Source organism: Leptosomus discolor, chromosome 12 (assembly GCF_034619465.1).
Source record: "Leptosomus discolor isolate bLepDis1 chromosome 12, bLepDis1.hap2, whole genome shotgun sequence".
Lineage (NCBI taxonomy): Eukaryota > Metazoa > Chordata > Aves > Leptosomiformes > Leptosomidae > Leptosomus > Leptosomus discolor.
The window spans coordinates 6,013,976-6,034,294 of NC_141402.1; the positions used below are offsets into that span (position 1 = coordinate 6,013,976).

General features: G+C 38.9%; 1 protein-coding gene across 1 annotated transcript; it reads left to right on the forward strand.

Moving 5' to 3' along the window:
- The first annotated feature begins 1,791 nt into the window (after positions 1–1,791).
- On the forward strand, positions 1,792–19,288 carry COPB1 (coat protein complex I subunit beta 1). The gene is made up of 21 exons (XM_009954458.2): positions 1,792–1,928; positions 2,608–2,837; positions 4,044–4,213; positions 4,883–4,997; positions 5,590–5,682; positions 6,188–6,325; positions 7,327–7,446; positions 7,868–7,975; positions 8,058–8,204; positions 8,636–8,781; positions 9,787–9,883; positions 10,474–10,634; positions 11,305–11,425; positions 11,785–12,012; positions 12,185–12,364; positions 13,467–13,611; positions 15,099–15,218; positions 15,659–15,804; positions 16,636–16,725; positions 17,496–17,651; positions 18,954–19,288. Exons 1-21 carry the CDS (start codon positions 1,838–1,840, stop codon positions 19,011–19,013), a joined length of 2,862 nt encoding a protein of 953 aa, XP_009952760.1. The 5' UTR covers positions 1,792–1,837; the 3' UTR covers positions 19,014–19,288.
- The last annotated feature ends 1,031 nt before the right edge of the window (positions 19,289–20,319 follow it).

A 20,319-nucleotide genomic window follows, 5' to 3' on the forward strand; every position in this document is an offset into this window, starting at 1 on the left:
CTGAGGCAAGAAAACAGTTGCATTTCTAAAGATGAGCAGGAGTTGTTTGTGTAGATATTTGTAAACAAGGAGCTTGAAGGATCTAGTCCTTAAAAATGTAGAATTAAAAAAAAAAATGCAGTTATTTTTTGGGGTTATAGTTGTGGTATTGCTTTAGGTGTGTAGTGTTTTTGTGTAGAAAGGCTGCAGCCCAAGTTAGCTCAACTTACCTGCTCGCAGCTCAGCCTGAGGTTCTCTGTGTGCCCACTTGATGAGAAAAGAGGCTTTGGGCCCAGTCTCAGCTTGTGGTGTCTCAAGTGTTCAATCAAATGCCGCAACTCCATGTCCCACCTTCCCTCTTTCCTCCGAGCTCTTTGTGGGTGCTTTCAGCCAGGCTGGGAGTGGGTGTTTGTTGGTCTGTTGGATTTTGTTTGGTTTTCTTTCTGCTTCAAAAATAAGGTAGGATTGGAGAGTTTACAGGGTTTGCATCTCGGAAGTTGGCTGCACAGATCAAAGAGGTGATGTGGGTTAGGAGCTGGTGTGCCCAGACGCTAAGTTCTTAAATGGGCATGTTGCTGAAAGCTTTGTGTCACGGAGGTATGGCCCTGCTCAAGATCACTGAGCTTAGAGAAGTGAGCTGCAGTGAAAGCATAGCCTTCAGCTGGAGAGTTCAGTGTTTTCATCTTTATGTAGATCATGCCCTTTGATGGGGATCGTTTTGTTCAGTTCTGTTTGCTGTTATTAGTGATAATAATTATATAAAACAAGTGTGCTCTTTCATAATACTTGACTGATGTGCAGTATCATGAATTAGAGTAAAAAGGCATCTTCCACGTTGTAATAATTTGTTAAACTCGGTCTAAGACTTCTAGAAAATTAATAGCAATAAAAGCACAGAGAAAGTAATTGTTCTGTAATTTTTGTGACACGTTTTCTGTAGAAAATACCAAATTGCTCATGGAATAAAAAGTAGCCATTTTCCTTACTGTGCTTGTCAGTGTGGTATCATAGCGATAGCTGAGCGAGCTCAAACTTGAGCGTTTTTCATTACTTAAGAAATTGAATAACAGATTTGATTTGATCCTAGATGTCTAGGAAGAAAAAAACATGGGAATGAGGATTGAGCTTAATTGCTAATTCTGTTGTCTGAACTGTCAGTCACACAGCAGCTTTTTGCCATAAAACTACTCGCGTTCCTCATGAGTGTCTAGCAGAGCAGTTAGTGGAGTTGAGCTGGTCTGAGCATCCTTGGCAGGTAAAAGGGCAGCCCCGCTCCCCCCTCCACCGGGTTGTCTTTTCTTCCACCCTTGATTTCTGCCCTGTCGGATCTCGTGCTCATCTTCAAAGCGTCCGTCTTAGGCTGATTCAACTTGTTTATCAAGTCAAAAATTCTGCCCTTCTTTTCCCCGTGATGTTTTTCAGCTGATTTTGTGGCTCGGGTCAGTTCACCTGGAGGGGCACAGGGCTGCAGGGAAGGGGCACAGCCAGGAGCAGGGGGTGAGTAGATGAGGGAAAAGTTGCTGCATCTATTCAGCTGCAGTCAGGTGCCTGTACGCTTCTGTTACCTCTAACTGTGCCCTAAGTATTGGACAGATTTCTTTAATTTACTTTTTTTTTTGTCTTTGGGAAATTTCATGCTCTGCAATTTTTGGTACTAACAGGAATATTTTAGCATAACAGAAAATTGAAAAGGCTTTTGAATGCGGCTTCTCAATTTCTTCAAATCATTGTCAGTTGCAAAAACTTCTTTGTGTGGTTTGTTAATAAAATTGTTCATTTTGTTTGTTTGTTTTTTAGGTTGTCTGATATTTGTATCAAAATAATTCTTCCATTGAAAAAACTTTTGTAACCGAGAGCCATGACAGCTGCAGAGAACGTGTGTTACACGTTAATCAATGTTCCAATGGATTCAGAGCCACCTTCTGAAATCAGCTTAAAAAATGACCTAGGCAAGTAATGGACAATGATCGGGAGGATACAAACAAGTCAATTTGATGTTTCTTTTGTTCTGTTGATTTTTGAAATATGTACCTGCCTCTGTTTGCTGTGTTTTGAGAAACTTCATGATATTTATCTTATGTGTTTTGGTTTGTTGAGTTCCCCCCGCCCCCCCTCAATCTGTGCAAAAATCTAAAATATTTTTCTGTCTTTCTGTTTGAAGTGATTCCTGTTTGGCCTAAGTCAGATTGAAGTACTGTAATCATAAGCAACAAGTTGTCTTATCATTTGTTCATGCACTGCTGTATCTTGCTGGCAGAAATGGCGATGTTAAGTGTATTTACATATGTAAATACGTCTGTTTAGTATACGTATGACATCAGAGTGCATTCTAGTATCCTGGTATAAAAGGCTGTTTAAATTTCAGCATTGACACAGCTGTGAAATTTGTTGAACTTGGTTAATTCCAACATGTTGGTCCTAGAATCGAGTTTAAACTCCATGTGTATTCTTTAGACATCTCTTGCTTCATCTTTATCCTTTCAGTAGAAGTAAAGGTGTGAATTTTATTGCTGTGCTATGTTGCACTCCTTCGGAGGGGGTTTGTGTCTTCGGGCACTGAAGATTAGGATTCCTGTTCAACTAACTGTGACATGTTAGCCTTCCTGATTTCTTTTCCTCCTCCTCTAGAAAAAGGAGATGTCAAGCTGAAGACAGAGGCCTTGAAGAAAGTAATCATTATGATTCTGAATGGTGAAAAACTACCGGGGCTTCTGATGACCATCATACGTTTTGTACTGCCTCTCCAAGATCATACCATCAAAAAACTGCTGCTTGTCTTTTGGGAGATAGTGCCAAAGACCACTCCAGATGGCAGGCTTCTGCAAGAAATGATCCTTGTATGCGATGCATACAGAAAGGTAGCTCGTTGTTTATTTTATTGCTTATGTTCCTAGACTGGATCTTTATAGAAAGTATGTAATTTTGTGTTGTTTAATAAATGTGTAAATCACAGAATGTTAGGGGTTGGAAGGGGCCTCGAAATATCATCTAGTCCAACCCCCTGCCCAAGCAGGACCACCTAGAGCAGGTCACACAGGAACGCGTCCAGGCGGGTTTTGAATGTCTCCAGAGAAGGAGACTCCACAACCTCTCTGGGCAGCCTGTTCCAGTGCTCTGTCACCCTCACAGTGAAAAAGTTCTTCCTTATGTTCATGTGGAACCTCCTGTGCTCCAGCTTGCACCCGTTGCCCCCTGTCCTGTCACTGGCCATCACCAAGAAGAGCCCGGCTCCATCCTCCTGACACTCACCTTTACGTATTTATAAACATTAATGAGGTCACCCCTCAGTCTCCTCTTCTTCAAGCTCAAGAGACCCAGCTCCCTCAGCCTTTCATCATGAGGGAGATGTTCCAGCCCCTTCATCACCTTTGTGGCTCTGCGCTGGGCTCTTGCAAGCAGTTCCCTCTGCTCAGCATTTCCTTCCTAACCAATATGTCTCAGTGCTTCAGAGCTGGGTAATTGTGGATAACCAGCAGACCTACTACCAAGGAGTTTTTATATGTTCTTTTACTATTACAACTTAACAAAAATTTAGTGCTCTTTGTTTCCAAGTCGGTGAACCTCGAAGATGAGGGGTAACCTAATGACTGTCTTCTTAGTGTCTTGGGACACACTGGGTTCTAAAAGGACACTATTTTTGGAATAACTTTATCGTGGTTTATTTGGGACATTCCTTCACAATGACAATAAGGTCCTTAAACTTCTTTGTGAATGAGTTGGAAGCAGATGAACTCGTATACACTAGAGGTTAGTACCCAGTGTGCAGGAATGCCTGCAGGGTGAGCTGTCACAGCCTTGGCCATGAGAGAAAGCACATACAATGCAGAAAAGAAATCCCACGGGCTTTGTCTGTTTTACTACACAGAAATAAGCGTTTTTAAATATAGTGGGGCAGCAGTGTTTTAAGAAGGTGTTTCGTGAGAAGAAGGTGAGGTGGTGTGGATGTTGGGAACTTGTACCATGGGAAAGCTGCGTGTGGAAGAAGGCTAGCAAGTGCATTCATCTGAGCTTAACAATTAGGCTGAGGAGTCTGGCATTTCAAATATGTTTCTTGTTGATTTTAGGATCTTCAGCACCCAAATGAATTTATCCGAGGCTCTACTCTCCGTTTTCTTTGTAAGCTGAAAGAAGCAGAACTGTTGGAGCCTTTGATGCCAGCTATTCGTGCGTGTCTGGAGCATCGGCACAGCTACGTGCGCAGAAACGCAGTTCTGGCAATTTACACGATTTATAGGTAAATGCCAGAAACTATTTAAAGTTGTGGATGCAGAAGACCGAGGCTAGCTTGGTGATCTGAGTGGCTTTTGAGATCTCCTAAACATTGATCAATCGCTGGTGTGGTGTTTGGGGGTGGGTTTGGTTTTGGGGGGGTGTTTGTTCGCTTTTTCTCCTTTATCTATTGGACTTCTTTGGAAAAGTGAAAGGTACTGCTGCTGCTTCCTCAAGTACGACTGAGGTCCTTATGTTACGGGTTAATTGGTGTAGGCCAATGCCTTTCTGGATGATCTCAGCATTTTTAACAGTAACCGTTGTCCACAACCATGAATACGGAAGGATCCTTGCAGGAATATGCACGTATAAATGTGTCCGAAGTGAGACATTCTTCACGTAGGGCAGTTACATACTAAACGTTAGTGCTGTTGTTACCTTCGTAGCGTGGCTGAGTGTGACTGTTAGGCAGAAATCTCGGCTGGCAGAACGCCCTCAGCTGTCATGGTAACAAACAATTTTTTAAAGCTTCTTGAGTCTGTTCACAGTTTGACAGCTGCACAAAAGCTATGTATCGCCATTTTACGCTTTTTGAATTATTGTAAACAGTTGTTTTTAGGATGTGCACTTAGGCCTTAGGTTCTACTCCTTACCAGTAGTTATTTTAATTATGATTATTTTTTTTTAAAAAAAGAAATTTTGAACATCTTATACCTGACGCCCCTGAATTGATCCATGATTTCTTAGTGAATGAGAAAGATGCAAGCTGCAAAAGAAATGCATTTATGATGCTAATTCATGCAGATCAGGTAAGGATGTGTGTCCTCAAACTTGTTTCATTTAAATACTGGACAATATGCTAGGTAACTAGCAAGTAGTTTGGTAGTATGAACTATTTATATTCATAAAAAACCATATATGGTAGTGTTAACAGATTTGTGGAATATTTGGTAACTGAAAAAGTTAAACTAGGTCTTTAGTGCTGTCTTCATTTTAGAGGAGAATTACTGTATTGGGTGAAGGCATATGTTGATGTTGAAAACTGTAATTAGTTTTGCCAGGTGAGCTTAACCGGGCAGAAGTGCTCCAATACCTACTGTTCTACAGCTTTTGTAGTCCCATGAGAAAGGAATGGCAATTTCTGTTTAGCGTTTTGCTTTATTTGCTCTACAGGCAATTGCTTTTTATGCCTGATTGCCATTGGTTTTGTCTCTCTTTCCCGTCTATAGACAGAGTGGATTAATTTGCTCTTCAGGTTTGCAGTGTTCTCTTAAATTGTTTTAAATTTCAAGCTGAAGAGTTGAGTATGTACTGGTTTGTATTTTAATTTTTAAAATGTGTTTTGATTTAAAATATAGCTGAGTGAGCAAACTCAGAATAATTTATCTTTTATTTGTATAGGATCGAGCTTTGGATTATTTGAGTACCTGTATTGACCAAGTCCAGACATTCGGTGACATACTGCAGTTGGTTATTGTTGAACTAATTTATAAGGTAAAAGGGAAATGTTGTGGCCCTTCTAAAATAGATGTACATGTTACATTATATTAGACTGGAAAGGGCGTTACAGCTAGCATTTAGTCCATGTCAGGAATATGTCATTGTTTGGTAGAGCTGAGTAAGATTTGTCTCTTGAAATGATAAACTGCTCAAGCGCGTGCAGGATAGGGCAGTATGTCTCACCTGATTTGCTGTGATGTGGACTGTGTGTTAGCAGACTTCTTCATGGACATGAGCAGGGCGTCTGTTAGAGAAGCTAGTAGAGACTGTGCCCTTCCTTTTGGTCCTTTTTAAGACCTTGTAGCGTTGCATAGAGTTGTCAATAAGAGCTTTTTAATGGATATTTGTAATTAGATTTTTACAACTGTGAATGACACTTCTTATCCCCAGAAAAGGTTGTCACCTTTCACTTAATTTTGTCTTTCTTGTAACATAATTAAGCTGTAGGATTGCTATTTTCTTTTTTCTTTATGTGCCAATTATGGTGGTTCTTATTTAGGTCTGTCATGCGAATCCATCGGAGAGAGCTCGATTTATTCGCTGCATCTACAACTTACTGCAGTCATCGAGTCCTGCAGTGAAGTATGAAGCTGCAGGTACTCTAGTTACACTCTCCAGTGCCCCGACAGCCATCAAGGTATAAAAGTGATGTTTTCAGATGTTTCAATAGACTTTAGTGCACCGGAATGATACTGAATGCTGTACGCTGATGCTTTGAAAAAGTGAAGGCTTTGGTGATACAGGGTGTTTAACGCTTCATGTGTGAAACACTGTCTTAAAATATCCCTTAAAATTGGTCACAAAGAAAAGACTGAACTGTGTTTTGCAGACCTGTAGCTAGTGAACTTCGTGTCACTTTGGTAGGGGACGAGCTTGAATGCTGTGCAAACTATTTTGCAATAGTTGGTGCAAACCTGCAGTCGTCTTGGCATACTTAAAGCAAAGATTTGCAGAGATTGAATTACTTTCTTTACTTGTAGATATTACTCTTTTCAGATCAGGGCAGTAGAATAAAACAGTGAAGACTTACGTTGAGTACTGATTGACCTTGGGTTCCTAGATTGAAGTTTGTACAGCTGTTTATTTGAGATCACACAGAAATTTTGATCTTGTATGGAAATGTCAAAAGTAGAATATGTAAGTCTAGATTTAGAGTAGAAACATTGTAAATAGTAGTTTCAAAAGATCAGGAGCAGTGTTAATGCCAACATTCTTATTTTAGTGTAGTCATTTTTGTTGAGTAGGAATATTGTACATAGAAGCTGTCATTACAACCATATCTAGATAGGTGGCAACTCCTTTAAATTGGTTTTCATGCCCTGTTGTGTACTTAAGAGCTGACCCAAAGCATACCAGGAAATTTCTTTCTTTATGACTTTCTTTGAACTTGAAATCAGGTCTGTGTATTGTAAGCTGATGCCATTGTGGGCCTTCCTGTGTAATTTTTGTAACGTGAATCGATGCTTACAGTGGACCAGAAAGTTTTAAAGTCTGTTCTCAGGTTCATTTCTGTGCCAGGTCTTTGAGTAGTTGCTTTAATAGTAACATAGAAGGTATCTTTTCCTGAATTTCGCTCAGAAATTTGCCAATTTCTCCTCTTTGTTACTTAAAAAATGGTTTTGATCCTTTTGATTTTAGGCAGCTGCCCAATGCTACATAGATTTGATTATTAAAGAAAGTGATAACAACGTGAAACTGATTGTTTTGGATCGGTTGATTGAATTAAAGGAGCATCCCTCCCATGAACGAGTGCTACAGGTGTGTGAGCTCTCTCTTCCTGCAAGCTTATTGAAGCTATTCCTTTCCTAAACGAAACTTTCGGGTGTTCTGATGTGTGGAAAAATATACCTCTGAAGTTTAAATCTTCTGGTTTTGCTAAAAACATATTGGATGGACTTTTATGTGTATGACTTGCTGCTTTTATTGTTTACATCAGAATCAACAATGGCAAATGCTCTCTTGATTGTAGCATGTATGGTAGACTTTTATGTAGATGTAGAATGTATTAAATGAACACTGTGAAGTTCCTAGTGCCTAGGGTATCTTGCTTGGTTTTCGGTAGATTATATGTTATGTATCAAGAAGGTCTTTGAAAATCATTGAGGACTGAAAATTAGAATTGTATGAAAAGGAAGTAATTCAAAGCCACTGAGCAGTTATAATTTCATTATTGTTTCAGGATCTAGTTATGGACATCCTCAGGGTGTTGAGTACTCCAGATCTAGAAGTGCGCAAAAAAACCCTTCAACTGGCTCTGGATCTTGTCTCTTCAAGAAATGTGGAGGAGGTAAAATATGTTTCATTACACTATTTTTTATTCTTTGGAAAAATAGGGGATTTTCTTCAATTTTATTTGATCTTTTCTGCAGCTTGTGATCGTTCTGAAGAAGGAAGTGATTAAAACTAATAATGTGACAGAGCATGAAGATACAGACAAGTATAGACAGCTGCTTGTTCGTACCTTGCATTCCTGTAGTGTTCGGTTTCCAGACATGGCTGCAAATGTTATTCCAGTGGTATGCAAATGTTTAATTACATTGTCATTAAATATGTTATAGCTATACCCAAACCCTGGAGAATAACTGAAGCTGAGGTGTTTCTAATAGCGGCCTCACGTGAAGCAATGCCATTTTTAATCCCTAAAGAAATATAGGACTTTCTAATGCTGTAGTTATTTCTCTTATGAGACTTTATTTTTAAATATTTTTGAAGAACATGAGCTGATGAGTACCTTTGCATAAAAGTGCAGTGATTTGGATCATTAGAAAAACAATTTTGGGATTATGATAATTGGTAATTGCTTGGAACGTACTTAAGGTGGTTTAACTTGAGCTTTGTTTAACGGGAGATGCGCGTGCAGTTTTGTTTTTCTGAACATAGAGGGAAAATGCTGTTGTACAGACCTGCTGTGCTGCTGTTTGCGCTCACGTTCGCTCTTTTGTGCTAGCTGATGGAGTTCCTTAGTGATAATAATGAAGCAGCAGCTGCTGATGTCTTGGAGTTTGTGCGGGAAGCGATCCAGCGATTTGATAACCTCAGACCTCTTATTGTTGAGAAGATGCTTGAAGTCTTTCATGCTATTAAATCTGTCAAGTGAGTCCAAAATATGATACCAAACAGACATTGGAGCACCCTGTGTCTCGCTTGCATTGAATTTATATTGTCATTAAATATGTACCAAAATCCTTGCAACCTACACATGAAGAATAACTGAAGCTGAGATATTTGGGGGGGTAGATGACTTCTAGGTACAGCTTCCTTCTTGCCTACTTGTACAAAAGATATATTGGGTGCTTGTTGCGTTGAATGAAGGATTTATGATGCAATTGGTAATTGTATCTCCGCTTGCTACAAGATAGCATTGTGACGAAGGCCAACTCTAAAGGGATATATTTGTTAAAATAGTTACTAAGGGATTATTGCAGCAGGAATTTGCACTTGTAGGCAGCTGGAAGTGCTTACTGTAAACTTATTAGAAAATCCAGTGTAACATAGGCTGGGCTTTGCTATCTGCAAAGCTTCTTTAGTACCTTTCAGGTACTAAAAACTTGTTTTTATGATAGATCTGCAAAGGTGAAGTCATCTGAGAATTTCTCTGTACCAAGACACCACTCTGCCATTCTTCCAGTACACAGGAAACTGAATCCTATCTCCATTGTCATCTCATTAAGTGGGGAAAAAAAACCTCTGAAGCTTTGCTGTTTTTTTTCCTTAATCTTCATTCATGTTCTCATTTTTTATTTTCTCCTGTATGAAGGAAAAATTAGTTTGTCTCAGATAACTGGAGAAATTAGAGCTGACTTTATTCACATACAGTAGAGTTATTTCATTATGATCATAATGAAATCTGATTTTGTGAATATCAGGATTAACACAGATGAGAATAAATTTGTAGCAGAGAATATATCGCATTTGATATACTTGTTCATGAGTTTACTAAGGCTGAAAGGACGATTGCTTTTGATCAAACTTGCTTTCTGTCCGTCGCGTCCTTTTGAATTTGTCAAGACTGGCCTTTACCAGACCATAAATCTCTTCCCTTGATGCTAGTTTGAGTATGTCATGAAAGCACGACTTAAATTACTGTTTTTGTCTTAGGATTTATCGAGGAGCTTTATGGATCCTTGGAGAATACTGCAGCACAAAGGAAGATATACAAAGTGTAATGACAGAAGTTCGCAGATCACTTGGAGAGGTGTGTTTACTTTGTTACGCTGGTGCTTTGTGGGGTTACTTACTATTATACAGTGTGTTTTCTAAGAAAAAGGTATTTAAAAAAAAATCAGGTACGATGCAGCAGGGTTTTGAGCACTTGTGATACATAATAGTGTGTGCACAAGAAATCTAAAGTAAAATCTAGTTAGAGTTTTGCATTCATTACTTATTTTTTTTAAATAGCATACCTGAAGCTAGTGTATACTGAGAATGAGTGATATCTGTTAAAAGGGGAGCTGAGAAATTAATTATTTCGGAAAATTATGGCAGCTTTAACATACAATTTAACTGTAACCATTAACAAAGAAAGAGTGCTTTAAGTCTGGGTTGTTCTGAGAGGGACCTAAGACAATCTGTGCAATGTAAGCTTTATCGCGTGGGTAAGAGACTTTATGTATTTCAGCATCTCCCTGGCTCCTCAGATGCTCTCAAAACTGTTGCACTGTGACTGACCTTTTACTTATAATAACCTTAACAATGGAGATAATTTTTGTTAAAACCTTCTGTAGAACAAAAATATCTCTTTTATATTAACTGTGTATATTGTTGTTGTTCCCTGTTGGTTTCTAGATCCCAATAGTAGAATCTGAAATCAAGAAAGAAGCTGGGGAGCTAAAACCTGAAGAAGAGGTGTCTGTGGGTCCAGCCCAGAAGTTGGTGACAGAGATGGGCACTTATGCAACACAGAGCGCTCTCAGTAGTTCCCGACCTGCCAAAAAGGAAGAAGACAGGTATTTACGATTTCATACTAGGCCAGGAGTGACTTGGGCAATTGCCTTTTTTTTATTTAAGTGGTATTCTCTCTCGTACAGAGTTCAATGGTTGAGGTAACTTCCTCTCTTTTAAGGTATTATCCCAAGTAGATGGTGTCTGGTAGGAAGTTGCCCGATTGCTTGGGATTTGTAGTCAAAGCTTCCTGCATATCAAAAAGGGCATTATTAATTACGGTATCCTAAACTAGTCGGTTCTTTATGATTCATACATAAAGTCCCTTCACAATTTTAAGTGGATACAGAGATGTTGCCTTTAGGTTAGAACATTATTTTTTTTCTTGATATCACCTTGCATTATTTAATACTTGGGGTAGTTTATTTTATCGGTAGCTACAACAGTTGCTGTATTTCCTTAATTAACTGTAAATGGGCTACTTCGTCTTGATTAGTCATCGTCTCAGAGGTACAATGAAATTATTTAGCTTCACTCCCTATTCTCTGTGGAAATAGCTCTGTGACTTGTGAATATCTCTCTATCTGGAAAATTACTTCTTGAGGGGAAAAAAAAACCCTTCTGAGACCTTTCAGGCTTGTTTTGTTTGTGCAATGTGGATGTCAAGGTGTGAAGATAAGTAGGCCGAAGAGCGTCATCCCGAACTGGTTTTCTGATTATCGTTTGTCTTTGCAGACCTCCGTTACGAGGATTCCTGCTTGATGGCGATTTCTTTGTTGCAGCTTCCCTTGCTACCACTTTGACGAAGATTGCTTTGCGCTACGTGTCGCTGGTTCAGGAAAAGAAGAAACAAAACGTAAGCCATCCGTTGCGTTTTCACCGTCGTGGCGAGGAAGAGCTGGCTGTTACCTCTTTTAAACAGCTGCGAAGCGGGTTAAGTCCAAAGTGAAGTGCTAGTTACGTGATTGGGTAATAATGATCTTTTGGGTGACAAACAGGGCCTGCTGCTTTCCAGCCACTCTATCTGGACAGTCTAAATCATGCTGCTTGGTTTCTAGTTAACAAGTACTGAAAAAATGAGTAATCTGTTCAGAGTTTTTATGATTTGATTAATGCTCACTTTTTTTGTAAATGAGTCAGAAACAAACATTTCTGTAAAATGGTGTAAAATGCAATAACCTCCTTCCATTCTTTTTCCTTTGTCCTCCTTCTCAGTCCTTTATTGCTGAAGCTATGCTGCTGATGGCCACTATTCTCCATTTGGGAAAGTCCTCTCTTCCCAAGAAACCGATTACAGATGATGATGTGGATCGTATTTCGTTGTGTCTGAAAGTTTTGTCGGAATGTTCTCCTCTCATGAATGATATTTTCAACAAAGAATGCAGACAGTCCCTCTCTCATATGCTGTCAGCCAAGCTAGAAGAGGAGAAACTTTCCCAGAAGGTGAGCTGTCATAAGGGTGTAACCGTAAACACTTGGAGTTTTTTACAGATGTTCACATCCAGGCTGGTCCCAGAATTGTCACTGTTTGACTCTAAGTCGGAGTTATTTGACTGTGTTTCTGTCCTAAGGAATGGAATTTGTTGTGAATTCTTGAATGTTTCTCTTCCTGCAGAAGGAATCTGAGAAGAGGAATGTGACGGTTCAGCCAGATGATCCCATTTCCTTCATGCAGCTTACTGCTAAAAATGAAATGAGCTCAAAAGAAGACCAGTTCCAGCTTAGCCTTCTTGCAGCAATGGGAAACACACAGAGGAAAGAGGCTGCTGATCCTCTTGCGTCCAAACTTAATAAGGTAAGTGAAAGTCAGTGTTTCAGTTATATGTGCTTTGTGCTGCTTATGCACGGGGTCAGCTTTGGGCATCGCAGGCTGGAACGGATGAACGGGCCTATGCGGGTTGATTGGAAAGACCTGGGCGTTTCTTGGTCAGGATCAGGAGGAAGAGAAAAGCCCTTGTGCTTGAAGTTATTACTTTCTTCACATGGGAGGGGAAGAATGAAGAGGAGACTTGGAGAGTGCTGAGCTGGTGGGATGTGGAGAAGAAAGTAAGATTGTTTGCTGGTCTGAAGAGCCCAGTAAGGCTCACAGGGAAGAGAGCAGGGATGTCACAAGTGATTAAGAACCCCTTTCTTTCTTTGGCTGCCATATCCTGTTGCCAAGTGCAGTGCATCCTTGATTCACTCTTTATGCCTTTTTTTTGTTGCTGGTTACCAGGACCTGCAGAGAAGATCCAAAGACAAGGAATCTCTTCATTCGTTCATTAGTCAAGAGTTAAAAAACCGGACTTCTGTTCTTTAAAAGTCTGGATGAATTATTTTTACTGTTTGAAATTACCTTTTCATCTTAAGTCAGTGTTTCTTTGTCCTGCTGATCTTTTTAAGAATAAATGGCATTACAGTCCATATTTTAGGAATTTACATGAATTCAGTTCAGAATACATTTCATCTGGAAAGGTTTTGTAACTGTAGTGTGTGTGCGCAAAAGGACATGTGAAGGAAGGATGCGGGTAAAATTTGTTTGTTTAAATAGTACGGACAGTCACTGTGTGTTTAGCTATAAATCAGTGAAATAGGGTTATATTGCAGGATTTACGCATGAACTTTAGATTTCCTAACATCACAACTTCTTTAAATCTTGTTTTCTAGACAATATTTGTGGTGAATTTTTGCAGCATTTTTTCCAATTTTCTCTTTATTTTTTTTCCCCTTTTTCTTACTAGTTAAGTTAGTTCTGTCCAATTAAAAGCTCTTTGCACACCTGCTTGGTTCGGAGGCTCATTTAGAGGGTAATGGATTTGACTGTACTTTATTCTTTTTTTTTGTCATTGTTTGACATGATTCCATTTTTTAAACTGGTTTATGAGAAGAAAAATACCTTAAACTCTTTTCTCTCACAGGTTACTCAACTGACAGGTTTCTCAGACCCTGTGTATGCCGAAGCGTACGTCCACGTCAATCAGTATGACATTGTGCTGGATGTGCTTGTGGTCAACCAGACCAGTGATACTCTGCAGAACTGCACGCTGGAACTAGCCACGCTAGGTGAGGAGAGTGGTGGAAGCAAAGCAACTGTTAAAGCACCAGTGAGCATTGGCACCCAGTTGTGGGGAGTTTCTGAAACACTTTAAAACGCTTACAGATTTATGCCAGCTAGTCACTATTTTGAAAAGATGTTCTTGAATGCCTTTAAAAACATACTTTTCTTCCAAAATGTGAGAGACTTGTGTCTACTGGCGCTGACAATACTATCTGATGATATAATCTGTAGTCGTATTTTGAATTTTTTCATGCTTTTTTCGCTAGAAAAATAGCGTAGCATTTTTCCCTTCTCCCTTTTTCCTGAAATACGGACAGGTTTTTTGGTATACTTATTGCAGTTGTGCTGTTACCATAGAGCAAGAGGACAAAATCCAAATGGGCATGGAGCAAATATCAGGCAACAGAAAGCTATCTGCCCTAGGTGGTTCTTGTGCTCAACCTGGAGTACCTAAATACCTCATTTACTCAGCTGAAAATATTCCCTCTACCAACAGCTGCACCAGAGGCTTGCTTGAGCAATACTGAGCTTCATTAACTTCTTTTAGGAGAGGGACTGGAGCAGATAATCCAAGAACAGTAACCAGTTTCCTGAGCTGTCATATGTTTTGGCAGTCAGGAATTGAAATATGTTTAGAACACACTAGGATAATGCACGTTACATACTTTTGATTGATGTAAATATGACGGGAGGGGCGTAACCTTCCGCCTAATCTCTTGTAAATCATTTGATCAGATTAATGATGGCGATAAATAAAATGAATATGTTACTTAACAGGTTGTATTTTTCTATTTGTCAGCTCAGTAAAGTGGAATTCTGTATTTCCCAGTTGATGTCTTCAGATATATTGCAAAAACCGAGTTGATGCATCGCTCGTGTGCGTAGAGCTGATGCTGTTCAGGCTGTGTTCTCAAATTGCTCAGTTTGATAGAACTAAAGAGTCTTGTACAATTGCTTGCTACAGGACTAGGAAAAATACATCTCTTACTGTTTCCTGGGAGCAATTATATTCAAAATCAAGGTGATACTTTGACTTGTTTATAAATAGCTTAGTGCATGTGTTACTGGACATTGAACTTTGATTTTGAGACACTTAACTGTAGGATTAGGTATTATGATGTTGTCAGTGATTAAAACACAAGGTAGAATTAACCATTTCCTGATTGTTAAAAATTTAATACTAAACTCTATCCAAAGCCCGCTTAAGTCACTACTTGCATTTGTTTTCAGTGGGGTTTGGGTGAATACACTAGTATTTTAAATGAGATTTTTAATGTAATGTAAATTATTTTGTCTTGCAGGTAGCAAACTAAAAAAAAACCAAAGCAAACCAAAAAAACCTCCAAATCAGCTAAGATGTTTATGGTGGTATTTAGTGCAACTGTGTAGACATTACAATTGAATGACAAGAAAATAAAAAATGTTAAAAAAGCTGAAGTCATTGTGTGCTGTTGATGTTTCCTGATCCACATCTCCCAATTTCTTTAAACAGGTGACTTGAAGCTTGTGGAAAAACCATCTCCTCTGACACTTGCTCCACATGATTTTGCAAACATTAAAGCTAATGTTAAAGTTGCTTCAACAGAAAATGGAATAATTTTTGGTAATATCGGTAAGTAAACAATTCAGTGTGAAAAATTGACATGAATATGTAGCATTTCTTAACTGCTTAGTGAGCTTGAAAATAATTAAAACACTTCATACTGGGAGAGGAAATTAAATGTACTACAATGTATGAATATTTTGTGATCATTTAAAAAAAAACGTGTATCACATAAAGTCATCGTGGGACATGCTACCTTTAGAATGATTGTCAGCATGGTGCTTGAACCCAGTCTCTGAATTTGCCGTGAGCTAGGCAGCCTTGCCTCAGAGACCAGTACTCTTAACTCAAGGTTCTGTGGCAACTGGGTAAAGCACTTGAAAAGGACAGAGGTCAGCAATGAGATTGAGCAAGTGACTGTTGTTAACTGGCAGGTGGTAACGGAGCACTCTTATTTAGTGCAGATTCGCTTTTTTAAACGTTAAGGTGGTTTGTGTTTTATATTGCAGTGTATGATGTCTCTGGAGCAGCCAGCGACAGGAACTGCGTCGTTCTCAGTGATATTCACATTGACATCATGGATTACATCCAGCCAGCTTCTTGTACGGATGCGGAGTTCAGGCAGATGTGGGCAGAATTTGAGTGGGAAAACAAAGTTAGTTTTATTTTTTGTGTTATTTGGGTGTTTGGTTGGTGAGGTATAACTGTTTCCTGTTCTACATCAGCTTGTTACATCATTATCGTGTGTGATATAAACCTCATTCCACATCTGCATTGGATGTTGGAGCCAAGTAACTCGTTCTCTTATTGCCGTCTTACCTGTTTCACAAGTTTAGTGATGCTTTAGGGTTTTTTCCTCACAAAAGACGTGTGAGCCTTGAGCCTTGCCTCCTGTACGGAAGGTGTCCAAATTGCTTGGCGATTGCTGTGTATTTTGGCTCAAAGGTGTGATAGCAACATGTATAAGTTTATGCTGAGGCTGCAGAATTATTCATACTGCTTAGCCTCTCCGGTTCTGAATTACATTGTCTTTTAAAAAAAAAAAAGTAAAAAATCATAGAATCCTGGAATTGTTTGGGTTGTAACAGACCTTTTACAGGTCATTGAGTCCAGCCCCCCTGCAGTGGGCAGGGACATCTTTCACTGGATTGCTTTGCAGTACAGCTGTAGCGTATGGTTATGGATGCTCTGTAAGACCAACAACATGGTGGGTACACTTCATAGTAGAGGGTGCCCAAGCTGTTAGTTACAGACCTGCTAAGGGTTTACGGGACACGTGAAGTTCTCACTCTTTAACAAGTGGATAGCAGGAGGTGAAGACTTTGTTTGGTGCCACCACGCAATGGGCAGTGCCGCTAGCTTACTGAGCGTGGTGTTCCTCGAGGAGAAATGCGGTCGTCTCCTTAATAGAGCCCTGAAGAAGGGATGGTTTCAGAAATGCCTGAGGTGCTAATTAAAGTAATTGCCGTTTTTTCCGTTCTTGAAGGTTACAGTGAATACAAATATCATTGATCTAAATGAATACTTACAGCACATCCTGAAGTCAACCAATATGAAATGCCTGACTCCAGAGAAGGTGAGCTATTTGCCTGGAGACTTTCAGACGTCCTTTTTAGTTTGTGTATTGCTTAACTTATTTAGCTTTTGTTATGAATATTATTATTGGAGATGCTTGCTTACAGTATGAAATGGTACTTGTACTTCAGAGTTTTTCAATGAGTGGCCTGAAATGAGTAAAAGCAAATTAATGTTATCAAAACTCTGTGGTGCTTAATCACTTTAGTTCTTTCTTGCCCAGTTAGAAAATCGGAATGTCTGTTGTACTTTGTGGAAGCTAAGCTGTAGTATAGATTTGATGGGACCATCTGTTTTATAAAGGGTTTTTTCAGTAGCTTCAAGTTCCTTTGTTCTCTGTCAAAATATACCTTTCTTTTGCCAGTTTAGCCTTTTTATTGTAAAGCAAAATAAATATATACAATAGCTATTTCTTGTTTAAGATACATACTAGCTAATAGCTATTATACATACTATGTATAGTGGCCTGCATAAGTGTAATAGCTATTGCTACCATTTAGCTTCTTTACCATTTTGCTGTTCATTAAATCAGACCATAAATGCCATCCTGCCTTGTCTCGAAGAATGCTGTAGATTGCGTGTCTTCCAATATTAATTGTAGAAAAAGGCCCTGTTTCCCTTTGCACAATTCTAAACATTTTACGAAGTGTTGTATGTGAAGAAAGACGTTTAAACGTTAAATACTGGTATTTGCCAAGCTAACCTAGGATGAATTAAAACGTGTTTAAAGGATTTTGGCCTTTCTAAAGAGTTCAAATGTACTTTCTCTAGGCACTTTCTGGTTATTGTGGCTTTATGGCGGCCAATCTTTATGCACGTTCCATATTTGGAGAAGATGCCCTTGCAAATGTCAGCATTGAGAAGCCAATTCATCTGGGACCAGAGGCACCTGTTACTGGTCACATACGGATCCGTGCAAAGAGTCAGGTAATATGGCTCGTGTTTAGAGCGCTGTTGCTCCTTGTCATTTGTAAGAAAATGTACCAAGCACTCTCAAAACTTGCAAATTTTTGGATGTTATTTCCTAGTACTAGGTAAATGAGAAAAGTTTTAGGGAAGATGAACATAGGAACTTTAGCCTTAGTTTTAAAACCATCTCATACAGATTTTGTGAGGAAAGAATGTCTTTCTAATTAGGTGTAATCCTACCCTGAAACCATGTTAGAGGTATTTTCTCCCAGTGTTATCATAAAATAGGCCTTTGGGCCAACATTGCCTTATCTTATCTGTAGCGCTGCGAATAGAATGTTATATTTTATTTGCTTTTAAATAGAGAGCAAATGCTCCCCAAGATTCCATGATCTGTTTCCTACTGAATTACAAATTTCAGTTTCACACAAGTAGTACATTTTATGCATGTAATTGCTGTCCTCTGATTCTTTCTAAAACCAACAAAACAGAACCCAGACTCTTTCGGTGGGATTGTTTTCTGTAGGTACATCTATGAGTCTGGTTTGGATTTTAGAACTTCTACCTCTCAGTTAAAAAGAAGTATGAGATTTGGAACTGTTTAATTAAAACCAGCAGTGTACCAATAGAAGTATTTAAACAGCATACAATAAAGGATTACCTGAGAGTTTTCACAAAGAAACCATTTAGTCTGTGATGTCACTGTAAAGATTTTGGAGTGGTTGAAATTAATGTTTCTGGTATGTTTACAGTGGCGTTTTTACATAAGACTGCATTCAATTACATATGGCAGCTTGGTTTCATCTTGAAATCGTTCTGCGATGGATTACATGGGTTTATTCATGCAGTTTCTTTTGAGGTTTCTTCAGTTTCTGTGCTGTATTAATGTGGTTCTGTGATTAAATTATTTTTTTACAGCTGTAGTGCATGGAGTGCTGGGATCAGCACTGACACTTTCAACAGTTGAATTTCAGTAACTGGACTGACAGTTGTATTTTCTCCAGTGGCAGGATACTTTCAGTTCATGGGAGGTCAAAAGGCTTAATTTTTTTTATTCTACTGCCTTTTGTATTGATACCAGATTTAGCAGTTGCTAGCTCATTTAAGTTTTGTTGTTGCAATAATATTTGATATGGATCTAGCCTTTACCTATTGTTAAGAAAGTGTGTGCTATAATGTGTACAAATAAATGAACAGTTAGGAATACTTTAATTTTCATGCCACTAACTTCATAGACTTCTATATATGGAACTTCATTTCGATATAGATAGTTGTTTTGAAATATCTCTGTGGTGAATGTCTTCCTTCTTTTCCTTACAGGGAATGGCCCTGAGTCTTGGAGATAAGATCAATCTGTCTCAGAAGAAAACAAGTTTATAAATTTTGCATAATATCTTTTCAGGTCTTTTACAGTTTAACCTTAGGTATGTGGCTTTCGGAATCCAGAACGTCTTATATTCTTCAGTGTTCTGTAATTGTAGAAGCGAAGCTTTTGAGCTGAAACCATTCCAGCAGATAATTTATAGGTTCTCCATGATTGATACTGAGCAAAACTTTAAATACCCAGATGTTTTTTCCTTTGTCCTGGAAGTCATGTTTTCTTTGTCTCTACTATATACTGATGCTCACAGTACAATAAACAAATTATGCCATTACTGTTGTGTTTGTAAATTATAGTCACTGTATGATTTGATCAGCATGGAGTATCTGGCCGGGGTATTTTGATACTCTATGAAAGTGGGAGTGTGTGATAGCTTAAGTGTTTACAATAATGACTAGGCCTGAATTGTGTGAATGTGTGATCGTGACTTAAAATACTCTGGTATACCTGGGAGAATATATATTTGACAACTAAATCAAAGGCTGTATGTTCTAAATGGTTGGTTTAGTAATGTAATCACTTGGCACAGACAGGCTTGTAATATCAGAAAAGAGGTTGTCAAAATGCAGCCCTTTCCAGCAAGTAGTAGAACCTTAAACTTTGTTTCTGAAATGATTTCCTAACAGTGTTATCTTGAGTAACATAACATTGCTGGTGGTGTTCTGATTTTTGAGTTAATGCAGAAAAGACAGCCAAGTGCAATATTGAAGCTGTAGTAGGGTGAGCTGTATTTTCAGTGAATGCAGCCGTTAGCCAGATGTGTGAGCTGCGGAAGGAAGGATTCAGACCGGTTATGGTCTTGTAGTGAGTTGAACCAAGCTGAGGAATTGCAGAAAAGGAAAAATTGTGAGTGAAGGTCAGGATGTGGAAGCGACTTAACACCGTTTGGCTACTAAATGTTACACAAAAGAGCAGTAGAGTAAAACGTGTAACTGTTAGGTTGAAATACTTTTTGCCGAAGCTGTTACGCATTAATTCTGAATTTGTTAAGTTGTTGCAAGCAATGAATTCTACAGAAGAGTCCCCAGAGCTGGCAGTACTTTTCCAGTTGGCAGAAGGTTCTGCTGCTGAACTTGAACAGCTCTGTCCTGCTCCAGCAGGACAGAAGAGAACTGACTTAGTATCCTGATTAGCTGATTTCTGAAACATTGAAGGCCTCAGTGATGAAAATACCCGTTTTCCACATGTAAATTCTGAAGTGAAAGAGTCAGGCTGCTGTATTTTATCTGGCTGAAGGATAGCCCTAGAAGCACAGTGCAAAAACTGAGCTAGTAACTGACATTCATATAACTATTTCATTACCTC